Below are 13,073 nucleotides of genomic sequence, written 5' to 3' on the forward strand. Positions count from 1 at the left end.
GAAAGAGATTTGGGGATGGTCAGAGAGGGAATTCAGCAACTCAGAACACAATGCTTAGTGATGGAGTTTCTTAGGCTCTAAACATCCACAATGCTGAGCTCAACCAAATTGGGTTTTTTTTCCTCCCCCCCCCCCCCAGATGTTCTGGTTTAACTTGGATTTAAACTTGGAGAGTGGTCAGTTTGGACGAGCTATTACCAGCAGGAGAGTGAGTCTGTGTGTGTATGGGGGTGGGTTTCTGGAGGGGGGTGAGGGAGTGAGAGAACCTGGATTTGTGCAGGAAATGGCCTAACTTCATTATCATGCACATTGTGTAAAGAGTTGTCACCTTGGATGGGCTATCACCAGCAGGAGAGTGAATTTGTGTGGGGGGGTGGAGGGTGAGAAAACCTGGATTTGTGCTGGAAATGGCCTAACCTGACGATTACTTTAGATAAGATATTACCAGCAGGACAGTGGGGTGGGAGGAGGTATTGTTTCATATTCTCTGTGTATATATAAAGTCTGCTGCAGTTTCCACGGTATGTATCTGATGAAGTGAGCTGTAGCTCACAAAAGCTCATGCTCAAATAAATTGGTTAGTCTCTAAGGTGCCACAAGTACTCCTTTTCTTTTTGCGAATACAGACTAACACGGCTGTTACTCTGAAACCTGTCAAATTGGGAAGAGCACCCTTGATTATCAAGGAGATATCTTTCCCCTTCTTTTCATGCACATTTAAAGTCAGTGTCCCAATGTGAGCACATTCTGTAGATGTATTTGACCACTTTGCCATGAAGCTCTTTGTTTTTGACCCCATAAACGATAGGGTTGAGCATGAGGGGGATGAGGGGATAGAGGTTTGCCAAGATGATGTGAACGTGGGGAGCGATGCCTTCACCAATCCTGTGTATCATTATGGAGAAGAAGCCTACAGGATAAGACATCAGCATCACACAGAGGTGAGCTGTGCATGTGTTGAGGGCTTTCTGGTAGTCTGTCTTGTAGGAGATTCTGAGGACGGCCCTGATGATCAGAATGTAGGACAGGGCAATGAGCATCAGGTCTAACCCCATGACTACAAACGCTGTCACAAAGCCGTATGTCCTGTTGACTGTGATGTCTCCACATGACATCTTTGCCACAGCCATATGATCACAGTATGTATGGGGGATAACATGGTTGACACAGAATGGGAGCCTACTCAGGAGCAGGGGCAGGGGCAGAATAAAGAGAACAGCTCTCAACAAACCCACTAGACCTAGCTTAGCTATTCGTGAATTGGTGAGGATGGTGGTGTATCTCAGAGGGTTACATATGGCAACATAACGATCAAAGGCCATTGTCAAGAGGACAGCTGAGTGCATCATACTACCCGCATGAAGGAAGAACATCTGGGTGAGGCAGCCTCCCACAGTAATGCCTTTCAAATTGAACCAAAATATATACAGTGCCTTTGGCATGATGGAGGTAGATGTTCCAATTTCTGTGAGTGCCAGCATGCAGAGCAACAGGTACATTGGCTTATGCAGGGTCTCCTCTTTACCTACAACAAAGAGAATCATGAAATTTCCCAACAGACCAATAATGTAGACCGTAGCAAAAGGGATGGAAATCCACACATGGGCAGGTTCCAGGCCAGGGATGCCCATTAGGATGAATGTTGAAGGGTCAGAGGAGGTGAGGTTGAAAATGTCCATGAGGTGGTTGAGGTGTCGATTGGGCTCAGAAATGCTAAAGGTGCCCTTGAAGGGAAAGAAGAACAGGAAGGGGGTTACACAATTAATAATCAATAGCATGGTAAAAATTTTATAGTTATTAAAATCTAGAAAGGTGGTTGAACAATGAGATGGCAAAAGGTACAGAGGGCAACAGAAAATTTAGGTCATAGTCTAGTCCAGAGCAATCCTGAGAGGGAGTTAACCATGCCAGGTGAATCGGTTGCATGATGGCAGATCTCGAGTTGGAATGGGGGCAGCCTAGGATGGGGAAAGGGAGTATGAACAGGGGGTCAGAATATGACAGCAGAATGAAGCAGCTGAGGAGCAAAGTGTGATGTGTTCTCTGCAAGGTTCCACCTGGAACTGGAGAACCACTGAGCCCACTGATTCACCAGCCTGGGCTCCCTCTCTCATTGTGTTGCTGGGACAAGTTGCAGACCATCTCCCAGTCCTGCACCTCCACCAACATTCCCACAGGCAGGGACACACCCAGCTGCAATTATATGAAGGCTCCCTGACCAGCCATTGCATGAACCAACAATAGAGAGACTACAGCCAAGATAACCACCAGCTCCCGAGCCTAGAACCCCAGAGCTTTACTGTCCTGCCCTGGTCCAGACTCTGACCAGTATGAATTTCTTACCCAGTTCGCCCCTTCTTCAGTGTGGGGAGGACAATGCACACTTTTGGTAACGCCTTCACCTAAAGGCACCCTGGGTTTAGATTAAAATATAAAACAAGTTTATTAACTACAAAAGATAGATTTTTAAGTGATTATAAGGTATAGCACACAGATCAAAGTTGATTATGTAGCAAATAAACAACAACAAACACACTAGCTTGATTGACTATGAATTAGCTATTTCTCAACTTGATTAATGATAAAAGCAGTGTGTCAGATTCTCTGAGGAGATTTCTGAACCATTAGCTATCATCTCTGAAAAGTCATGGAAGATGGGAGAGATTCCAGAAGACTGGAAAAGGGCACATATAGTTCTTATCTACAAAAAGGGAAATAAGTGCAACCCAGAGAAGTTCAGACTACTCAGTTTAACTTCTGTACCAGGTAAGGTAATGGAGCAAATAATTAAGGAATCAATTTGCAAACATCTAGAAGATAATAAGGTGATAATTGATAGTCAGCATGGATTTGTCAAGAACAGATCATGTCAAACCAGCCTGATAGCTTTCTTTGACAGAGTAACAAGCCTTGTGGATAGGGGGAAAGTGGTGGCTGTGGTATATCTAGACTTTAGTAAGGCTTTTGATACAGTCTCATATGACCTTCTCATTAAGCAACGAGGGAAATACAACCTAGATGTAGGTACTATAAGTTGGGTGCCTAACTGATTGGATAACCATTCACAGAGAACAGTTATCAACGGTTCACAACCATTCTGTAAGTGCATATCAAGTGGAGTTCCGCAGGGATCAGTTCTGGGTCCAGTTCTTTTCAATGTCTTCATCAATGATTTAGACAATGATATAGAGAGTACACTTATAAGATTTGCTGATGATACCAAGCTGGGAGGGGTTGCAAGTGGTTTGGAGCATAGGATGAAAATTCAAAATCATCTGGAGAAACTGGAGAAATGATCTGACGTAAATAGAACGAGATTCAATAAAGAGAAATGCGAAGTACTCCACTTAGTAAAGAACACTCAGTTGTGCACATACAAAATGGGAAATGACTGCCTAGGAAGGAGTACTGTGGAAAGGGATCTAGGAGTCTTAGTGGACCAAAAGTTAAATATGAGTCAACAGTGTAATGCTATTGCAAGAAAAGCCAACATCATTCTGGAATGTATAAGCAGGAAAGCAAGACACAAGAAGTATTTCTTCCACTCTACTCCATGCTGATTACCCCTCAGTTGGAGTATTGTGTGCAGTTCTGGCCACCACATTTCAGGAAAGATATGGACAAATTGGAGAAAGTCCAGAGAAGAGCAACAACCATGATTAAAGGTCTAAAAAACATGACCTATGAGGGAAGATTGAAAGAACTGGGTTTGTTTAGTCTGGAGAAGAGAAGACTGAGAGGGGTATGATAACAATTTGTAAGTACCTAACAGGTTGTTACAAGGAGGAGGGAGACAGAATATTCTCCTTAACCTCTGAGGATAGGACAAGAAGGAATGGGCTTAAATTACAGCAAGGGAGGTTTAGGTTGGACATTAGGAAAAACTTGCTAACTGTCAGGGTGGTTAGGCACTGGAATAAATTGCTTAGGGAGGTTGTGGAATCTCCATCATTGGAGATTTTTAAGAGCAGGTTAGACAAAGACCTGTCAGGGATGGTCTAGATGGTGCTTGGACCTGCAATGAGTTCAGGGACTTGACTTGATGAGGTCTCGAGGTCCCTTCTAGTTCTGTGATTCCACGATTCTATTAATATTCATTTACTTTGAAGCTTGGGTTTCTCAGGTTTCCATACACAGGCTAGAAATCTCATTAACCTGTATCCAGCACTTCCCCCAGTTCACTCTTTGTTCCTCAGGTGTTTCCAGGAGTCCTCTTGTGTTGGGAGTGAAGAGCTAGTGATGATGTCACTCCCTGCCTTATATACCATTAGCATACAAAAGTAACCCTTCGTTTCAAAACTTGGTTTTCACACCAATTTGTGGTAACAGTCCTGAGACCCTAACCTAAGATAAAGTACAGTTTTTTGTGGGCACTGTCAGAAGCCCTTGTAGAATCATGGATTACAGTAGTCATAGGCTGTCTGAAGCTTTCTCAGGAAGGCTCACCAGGTGGGAGATACCTTTTTCCTGAGGCCTATTGTTTTCCACAATGGCTCATTGCCCTGGATAGACCCTTCCCAACCAGCTATCTAGACTGAAAATATCTTGCGTAATGGACGTTACCCAGGTGTAAACACATTTGAAATACAAATACATACTCAAAATTCATAACTTCAGATACAAAAAATGATACATGCCCACAAATAGGATAATCATATTCAGAAAATATTAACTTCTCCAATGGCATCTTATATGACCCATCTTTCCACCGGTGAAATGCCCGAAGTCACATAACAACAACAATAATGAAAAAAAATAGAAACAAAACTGAGTAAAGCTTGTGACACCCAGGCTGCAGTTCTGTGGCTTTCCAGGGTAAAGAGATCCTGAGATCCCCCAAATGCACTCAGTGCCAGGAAAGGTCCCAGCGCTGGCCTTGGACTAGCAATAAACAAGAATAATTTAATTTCAGCAGCCCTGCCCACCTATCCATGTACATGCCACTGAGTGCCCCCACAACCCCAGTGCTGTTCGCGTGTCTCTGTACAGCCTGTACTTGCCCCCACAACCCCAACACTTCCTGTCTGCCTGAGTACACCCTGCTCCCTGGCCCACAACTCCCAGTGCTGTCCACTTGCCCATGTACGTCCCCACTTCTCAAAACTTCCAGCCCTGCCACACAATGAGACCCCTCACCCAGGATGAAAACCAGGTTCCAGATCGCACAGCAACTGTTCACAGAAATACCTCTTCAGACTAGGTTAAACTCAGTGTCTGCCTGCAACAGGGAAAAGGGGGAGATCAGCCTGAATTGCATCTCCAGGGGTGAAGGGAACCCCAGCAACAGTTTCTGCTCAGTCTGTGCAGTGTATGAGAAAGCGAAAAACTTGGTGGGAGGGAGAGAGGACGCTGAGACTAAAAGGAGCCAGAATGTACACATACGCATATAGAATGTATTAGCAGGAATGTTGTGAGCAACACACAAGAAGTAATTCTTCCATTGTACTCCACGCTGATTAGGCCTCAGCTGGAGTATTGTGTCCAGTTCTGGGCACCACATTTCAGGAAAGATGTGGACAAACTGGAGAAGGTCCAGAGAGGAGCAACAAAAATTATTAAAGTTCCAGAAAACATGACCTATGAGGGAAGATTGAAAGAACTGCGTTTGTTTAGTCTGGCGAAGAGAAGACTGAGAGGGGACATGATAACAGTTTTCAAATACCTAAAGGCTGTTATAACGAGCAGGGAGGAAAATTATTCTCCTTAACCTCTGATGATAGGACAAGAAGTAATGGGTTTAAATTGCAGCAAGGGAGGTTTAGGTTGGGCATTAGGAAAAAAACTTGTGAACTGTCAGGGTGGTTAGGCACTGGAATAAATTGCCTAGGGAGGTTGTGGAATCCCCATCATTAGAGATTTTTAAGAGCAGGTTAGACAAAGACCTGTCAGGAATGGTCTAAATGTTGCTGGTCCTGACATGAGTGCAGGGGATTGGACTAGATGACCTCTCAAGGTTCCTCCCAGTTCTATGATTCTATGATTCTTCTTCAAAAAGATACAAAGCTTTAACATACTGCAGCCCATTAAAAACCCGAGCATACCTTTCTGAGGCTGCTTTTCTGTGCTGGCAATTGATGATGTTTCTACGAGATTGTAGTGGGGCTGCTCATGGGAGGAGGGATTGTCTGGATAGGGGAAAGTGTCAGAATCAATCTGGAGCAGTGAGGTCCATGTTATGTTACAATCTGAGACATGCACACACACCCTACCCAGAAGGTCTCGTTACCCTTCTTTGGTCTCTGCATCAGGCAGGATGTCTATTCCCTATTTCACAAAGCTTCAGAACTCAGTGCCAATGTGATCTGAATACCGCATGTCTCTCTCCCCTCCCTCCCGACCCTCCACACACTGTGCATTGCTTGAACTACCCAGGTGATATTTCCAACTCTGCCTCTAAGACAGAAACATGCTTTTATTTTCACTGCTTTTGGGTGCTTGTTGTCTTCCCCCTGCAAAAAAATCATAATCCTAATTGTTCTGAACCTCTAAAGCTATGAGTTTGAGATTTTGGCAACTCTCCTGTCAGTTCTTCTTTGGTCCAAACGAGCTCACCCATCCTTAGAGGGCAAAGGATGACTCCAGTTGAAATCACTGGAGTCTCATGTTGAGGATAAATCAGGCCATTTATTTAAGTCGCTAAATGTGGATGTAGGGTGTGCTCCTGGCTCTGTGGGGAGTTTTTCCATTGAACTCAGTGAAACCAGTTTCACTTTAGTGTTTAACTTTCAACTCCGAGCTGTGGAAATCATGGCTTGGGGTCCTGCCACAGAGAGCACAATTCTGCTGAGTTGCTGAAAGAGTCTGAAGGAACCCCCCAGTTCATGTGGTGTTCTGAGACTAGGAATGAAAGAGGGGATTTCAAAACACACAGGGGCCCAGATATAGCTCTCAGAATCCGCCCATTGTGCAGCCCATTCTTGTTGTGAATCCTCTGGTAACACAGATAGCAAATGCAGAGGTTTGGCTATACTTCCTAATAGTGCAGTCAAGTTCCTGAATTGGAAGACTTGAGCAAACCAGAGGAAAAACCACACAGCCCCAAAGAGGAAGCTACACAAACAGATAGAAGGACACAGTAAGAGACGAGGAACTCATCTTAGAAACAAACATTTGTATAAACTATTTTCAAAACATTTGTAGTTCCAAGCTTATCAGGAAAACCCCTTGGTGTTTCTGAGAATACTAAACACTGCAAGATGCTTGTGCTGGTGAATTCCTGTTTAAATGGTTCTTGATTTGAACCCTGGAACCCTTCATGTAACCTTAACTATAACTTTAATGCAGAATAAATCTACTCACCAAAATCCCGCTCAACAGAGAGTGGAAATCTCCTTACTGTGACAGGAACATTTCACCCTGGGAATCATCATAAGAATCTCGCATGTTTGAAACTGTCTATGCTGGATAGTGACCTTTATGATTCTCCTGTACAGTCCCTGCAGATTCTCTGGTTGGCCAGGATTCCCAGACAATTCCCTCGTCTCCATGAGCAGCAGAAGAAGCAGAAAATAGACCCTGGAGAACTACAGCTTGAGAGCTTCCCCTGGGAGTGAAGAAATAATTTGACCATACCAAGGGATCAGATTTTAAGGCAAACACAGTCTTCCAGACTCTTAAGCCTCGCAATTGATGGTGGCCTATATTTTCTCTGTGTAATTTACTGCCATCTGCACTATGGGTGGGAATGCTGCCACAAGATATGGGACCAAACATCATTTTCAATTAATCATAGCAATGCACTACTGCATATCACACATGAAGTTGTAATATCCAGTCCATTAGCCTCTGAAATTCATTGCCTCAGTGTGGAGGCCAAATAATTGATCCAGAACTGATGCGAGCCCACTCTGTGGAAAAGGCTTTCTTCATCCAGGAATCTGGATAAAAGGTGTCTGTAAAGGCCTGTACTCTAAGAATTTAAGTGTATTCTTGTCACTTAGCTAGTTCTAGAGGTATAAAAGAAAGAATCAAAATCACTGTCTGCCGGTGTAAGGGCCTTCTCTTACTGTGACAGTCTGAGGCCCTGTTCTTGGGCTAAGATATCTGGCTAAGCAGCAGAGGCAGCCATAAGCTGGGAAGCGACCGGTCACCTCCTCACATTCCAAACTAGTCCCGTTGAAAGAAGGTGCTATGGGGCTGTTAGGATACAATCCTGTCCTGATAGTGCCTATTGCCTCCAGAGAAAGGGAAGTGCCTAGAAAATGTAAAAGGAAACTTAGTTTGATAGCATCCTGTCTGGCAAGAACTCACTTATCAATAGCTGAGATGTGAAATCCTCACTTCTGTATTGTTTTGTCATTATAGTTCCCCCTTCGCCATTGTTTGTCTGTATAATCTCTGTCTGGTTCTGTGATTGTTTCTGCCTGCTGTATAAATAATTTTTCTGGGTCTAAACTAATTAAGATGGTGGGATATAATTGGTTAAATAATCATGTTACAATATGTTAGGATTGGTTAGTTAAATTTCAGAAAAAATGATTGGTTAAGGTATAGCTAAGCAGACCTCAAGTTTTAGTATATAGTCTGCAGTCAATCAGGAAGTGGTGGGGGGAATGGGAACAGGGAATGGGGGTGGAGAATTGGAACCATGTTTTGCTAAAGGCGGGAATAGGAACAAAGAATGAGGGTGGGGAAATTGGAATCATGTTTTGCTAAGGGCAGGAATGGGAACAGGGATACAGGAGTAAGGCTCTGTAGTGTCAGAGCTGGGAAGGGGGACACTAAGGAACGAAACTGGAATCATGCTTGCTGGAAGTTCACCCCAATAAACATTGAATTGTTTGCACCTTTGGACTTTGGGTATTGTTGTTCTCTGTTCATGTGAGAAGAACCAGGGAAGTAAGCGGGTGAAGGAATAAGCCCCTAACAAAAGGTATTTGCCAATATCCTTTTGTAAGATCTACAGTGGATATATATTTGGCAGGTCCCAACTCTTCAAATAGTTCTAATCTCTGTATCGGAAAAGCATCAAATTTCAATGCTGTGTTGATCTTTAAGAGATTGATGCAGAAACAGGTTATGCTATCCTGAATCAGAGCTAACACAACGTGACTTCTCCACTCACTGTGTGATTCCTTCGCCAGTTCTGGGGCCAAAGTGACATGGAGTTCATCTTACATGGTATCCCACATTTTATGAGGAACAGCTACAGAGTTTCCCTGATCTGATCCCCAGCAGCCATTTCAATATAGTGGTATTTTAGGTGGGTGTGCCCAGTTAAGGTGAGAACATAGTGGTAAAGGAATCAATTAACTGCCACATCTGGATCTCTTCTTTAGGCTGCAGTCCCTCCCCCATGCTTGAGTCACAGGTGCCGGGGGAACTAATTTGGGCTCTGGAGGATATGAGTGTGACTGGTTGTCACCCCAGGGTACAGTCTGGGAGCTGTGGGAACTGATGCACCCCTCTAACCACCCAGCTGGGCTGGCCCCTTTTCACACTGCTTTGCTGGTCATTGTGTCTCTCCAGGTCTTGTTATCACACAACACAATGATAGATGGCACCGCACACCCTAACGGAGCTACGGAGAGCTCACCTAATCAACCCAAGTACAAATGGAGGACATCAGCCAATTTCCACGCTCCCCAAGTTCACACCTCCTCCTGGAGTATAAACCCATAATACTGTTTTGCACTCTGGAGGTGTCTGTACATTGTAAGCTAATTGGTAGTTTTCATCCTCTCCTCGATGTGGGAAGGATATTCAACAGCCTGTGTTAAACAAGCTGAGATTTTCCCCAGAAACTTCACTCAAAGGCACATTGGTTTAGATAAATCAAAAAAGAAATTTAAGTACAGATATATATATATATATATATATATATGAAATGATTATAAGTGATAGCAAAGAGATTAAGATGTTACATTGCAAATAAACAAAACTGCAAATTAAGCCTGAGGTATTAGATTCAGCAATTTCTCACCCTGGTTGGTGATACAAGAAGCAACACATCCTATGAAGTTTCCATACACAAGTTAGAAAACCTTTTGGCCTGGGATCAGCACTTCCTCCAGTTCAGTCTTTGTTCCTCAGCTGTCCCCAGTTCTCTTGAGGAGAGTGACGAAGACACCACTAGATTCAGTCACATCCCAGCTTACATAGATTTAACATATGGCAGGAATCCTTTGTTCCAAAAACAGTTCCCAGGTCACTTTGTGGAAAGGTACTCAAAATGGAGTTCAGTGTCATGTGGTCTGATCACATGCCCTTGCATGTGCTCCTGGGTCATAGCAGACATTATCCAAAGACCGTCTGTAGTATTCTCTGGAAGACTCACCAAGTGGGAGATAAGCTTCTCCTATGGCCAATTGTTTCCTCAAATGGTGCATTGCCCTGAATAGGATCTTCACCACCAGCTGTCTAGAGTGGAAGCATTTTGGGTGTGTCATAAATATAAAGGGAAGAGTAACCACCTTTCTTTATGCAGTGCTATAAAATCCCTCCTGGCCAGAAGCAAAACCCTTTCACCTGTAAAGGGTTAAGAAGCTAAGCTAACCTAGCTGGCACCTGACCCAAAATGACCAATAAGAGAACAAGATACTTTCAAATCTGGAGGGGGCGGGAACAAAGGGTCTGCCTGTCTGGCTGATGCTTTTGCCGGGAACAGATCAGGAATGCAACCTCACAACACCTGTTAGTTAGTAAGTAATCTAGCTAAAAATGCTTTAAATTTCCTTTTGTTTAATGGCTGGTAAAGTTTTTAACCTAAGCTGGTAAAAATAAGCTTAGGGGGTCTTTCATGCAGGTCCCCACATCTGTACCCTAAAGTTCAGAGTGGGGAAGGACACTTAACAGGGTGTCTCTGAGATGTAATTACATTTGAAATACAGACACATAGTTAATAATCATCACATCATAAACAAAAATGACACAAGCACACAAATAGGATAATCATTTTCAGTAAATCATAACTTTTCAGATTACATGTGAGAAGATATATCTCATACATAATGTATGATAATTATGTCATAATTATATCCTAATAATTCAAGTATAAAAAATATGGTGTTCAGTGTCACGTTGAGGTTATGAAGAGGATCTCCTTCAAGGCTTTTAAAAGATTCAAATGATAGCAGTAAACCACATTAAAAACATTATTCCAAATATACATACCAAATGATGGGGTCTAAATTAAATCTGGGGGTCTTCTATATTGTTTTCTGAAAACATCTGCTCAATCAGATAAGTTGCAATAGTCAAAAAAGCTATTAGAATGCTGGGAACCACTAGGAAAGTGACAGATAAGAAGACAGAACAAACAATAATGCGACTTTGTAAATCCCACACAGTGAATACGGAATGCCGTTCTGGTCTCCTCATCTCAAAAAAGATATATTTGAAACGGAAAAGATACAAAGAAGGGCAACAAAAATGAATAGCAGTATGGAACAGCTGCCACCTGAGGAGAGGTTGAGAAAATTGGGACTTTTCAGCTTGGAAAAGAGGAGATATGATAGACATCTTATAAATTGTGAACGGTGTGGAGAAAGTGAATTCATAAGTCTTGTTTACTCCTTCACTTAATTCAAGAACCAGGGATCACCCAAGGAAATTAATTAGCAGCTGGTTTTAGCCAAAATGTTCAGGCATGCCACCCAGCCTCTGACTGCCAGTTATTGGGACTGGATGACAGGAGAGGGATCCCTCAATAATGGCCCTGTTCTGTTCTTTCCCTCTGAAGCACCCAGCAATGGTCCCTGTCAGAAAACAGGATACTGGACTAGATGGATCATTGGTCTGATGCAGTATGGTCATTCTTATGTTCTCATCTGAGTTTCCTTTTTCTTCTCTCTGTGCTGGACCTTATAGTCAGCAGGGCCCACATGCCTCACTACCTCCAAGGGTCTCTGCCATTGAACCATTCATATGAACAGCAAACTTGGTAGTAACTATAACACTCAATCACCAGTCTGAACACTCGCAGCTGGACCCCTTTGTTATAGGCCTTCTCTGACACCTGTTATGCATTTAGCAAAATTCTTCTAGCAAACACCCACAAAGACTTGAGGCCATTTCTTAACTGAAGAATGTACTTGAATGTGTTCAATGTCAGGGGTCTTTGCTTTTCCATTTTTTCTCCAAGCAAGTCTTGAAAGCCTTGAGGCTGCTTCCCAGCTGTTCAAAGAGAGCATCTTACTAATAGAAAAAATGAGGTGGAGCTAAATTTGCTCCCAGCATTTGGATTTTGAGGCTATAAACTTCTTTAATGCCACCATCAAAGTTCTCTGCAATCGCTCTACCAACCCTTCAGTTCTTAATGTCGTTACCCTCAGTAGATCGCACAGTTCTTTCATTAGTTGTAAAGTGAAGTTAGGTCTTGATGAATAAGGATTTCTTGGGGTATTACCATCCCGTAGAAGAATTTCATAAGCTCATTTGCTCATTTGGCTCATAGCCAGGGCACTAGCACTATGCCTAGAGGGCAATAAATCTGGCTGGGTGCCTTTGTCAATGCACCACGACTGTGGTCTTTCATTCTGAGTAACATTGAGGTCTCCTGTATTAGCAGGTTTCCTTATCTGCTAATAGTGATATCAGTGGGGCTCCAAAAAGACAGAAGCACTGAGCAGCCTGAACAACGTTACCGAGGCAATGACATTTCAGCCTTCAGCACTTAACAGCTAGCTTATACTCTTAGCCCAAGGGGTGTACAACTTCACTGTCTAGAGCAAGTCAGCTACTGTTGTGCTTCCTGCCCGAAGTGCGGCCACTGCCTCAGTTCCTGGGTTTCCACCACTTCCCCGTTCACCGCAGCGAGTTGTTCACAGGCATGATGTAGGATAAAATTTTGTCACGGATGTTATGGATTCCATGACTTTGAAAGACCTTAGTGACATTTTCCATTTCTGCCCTGAGTCGTGGGGCATGGGGGCCCATGAGTTCTCAGCTGCCGTTAGTGATCAAGGCCCCAGTAATTTTCAGCGACCGTGGGCGGTGGAGGGACCCATAGCTCCGAGTTGCCATGGCAGGTCCCAGAGCTCTCTGACACTGGGACTGCATCAGGGGCTCTGGAACTCTGAGATGCAGAGGCTGCGTTGAGGGCCACGGAGCTATTAGCCTCTGCAGCAGGTGCG

General features: G+C 43.5%; 1 protein-coding gene across 1 annotated transcript; it reads right to left on the minus strand.

The window, feature by feature from the left end:
- Positions 1–707: 707 nt before the first annotated feature.
- Positions 708–1,679, minus strand: LOC144259663 (olfactory receptor 52P1-like). Its single transcript, XM_077807967.1, has one exon. It carries the CDS (start codon positions 1,677–1,679, stop codon positions 708–710), a length of 972 nt encoding a protein of 323 aa, XP_077664093.1.
- Between the last annotated feature and the right edge of the window lie 11,394 nt (positions 1,680–13,073).

Source organism: Eretmochelys imbricata, chromosome 1 (assembly GCF_965152235.1).
Source record: "Eretmochelys imbricata isolate rEreImb1 chromosome 1, rEreImb1.hap1, whole genome shotgun sequence".
In the NCBI taxonomy this organism is placed as follows: Eukaryota; Metazoa; Chordata; order Testudines; family Cheloniidae; genus Eretmochelys; species Eretmochelys imbricata.

Coding starts and splice junctions, on each gene's coding strand:
- LOC144259663 (XM_077807967.1), bottom strand. CDS start 1,679: ATGGACATTTTCAACCTCACCTCCTCTGACCCTTCAACATTCATCCTA.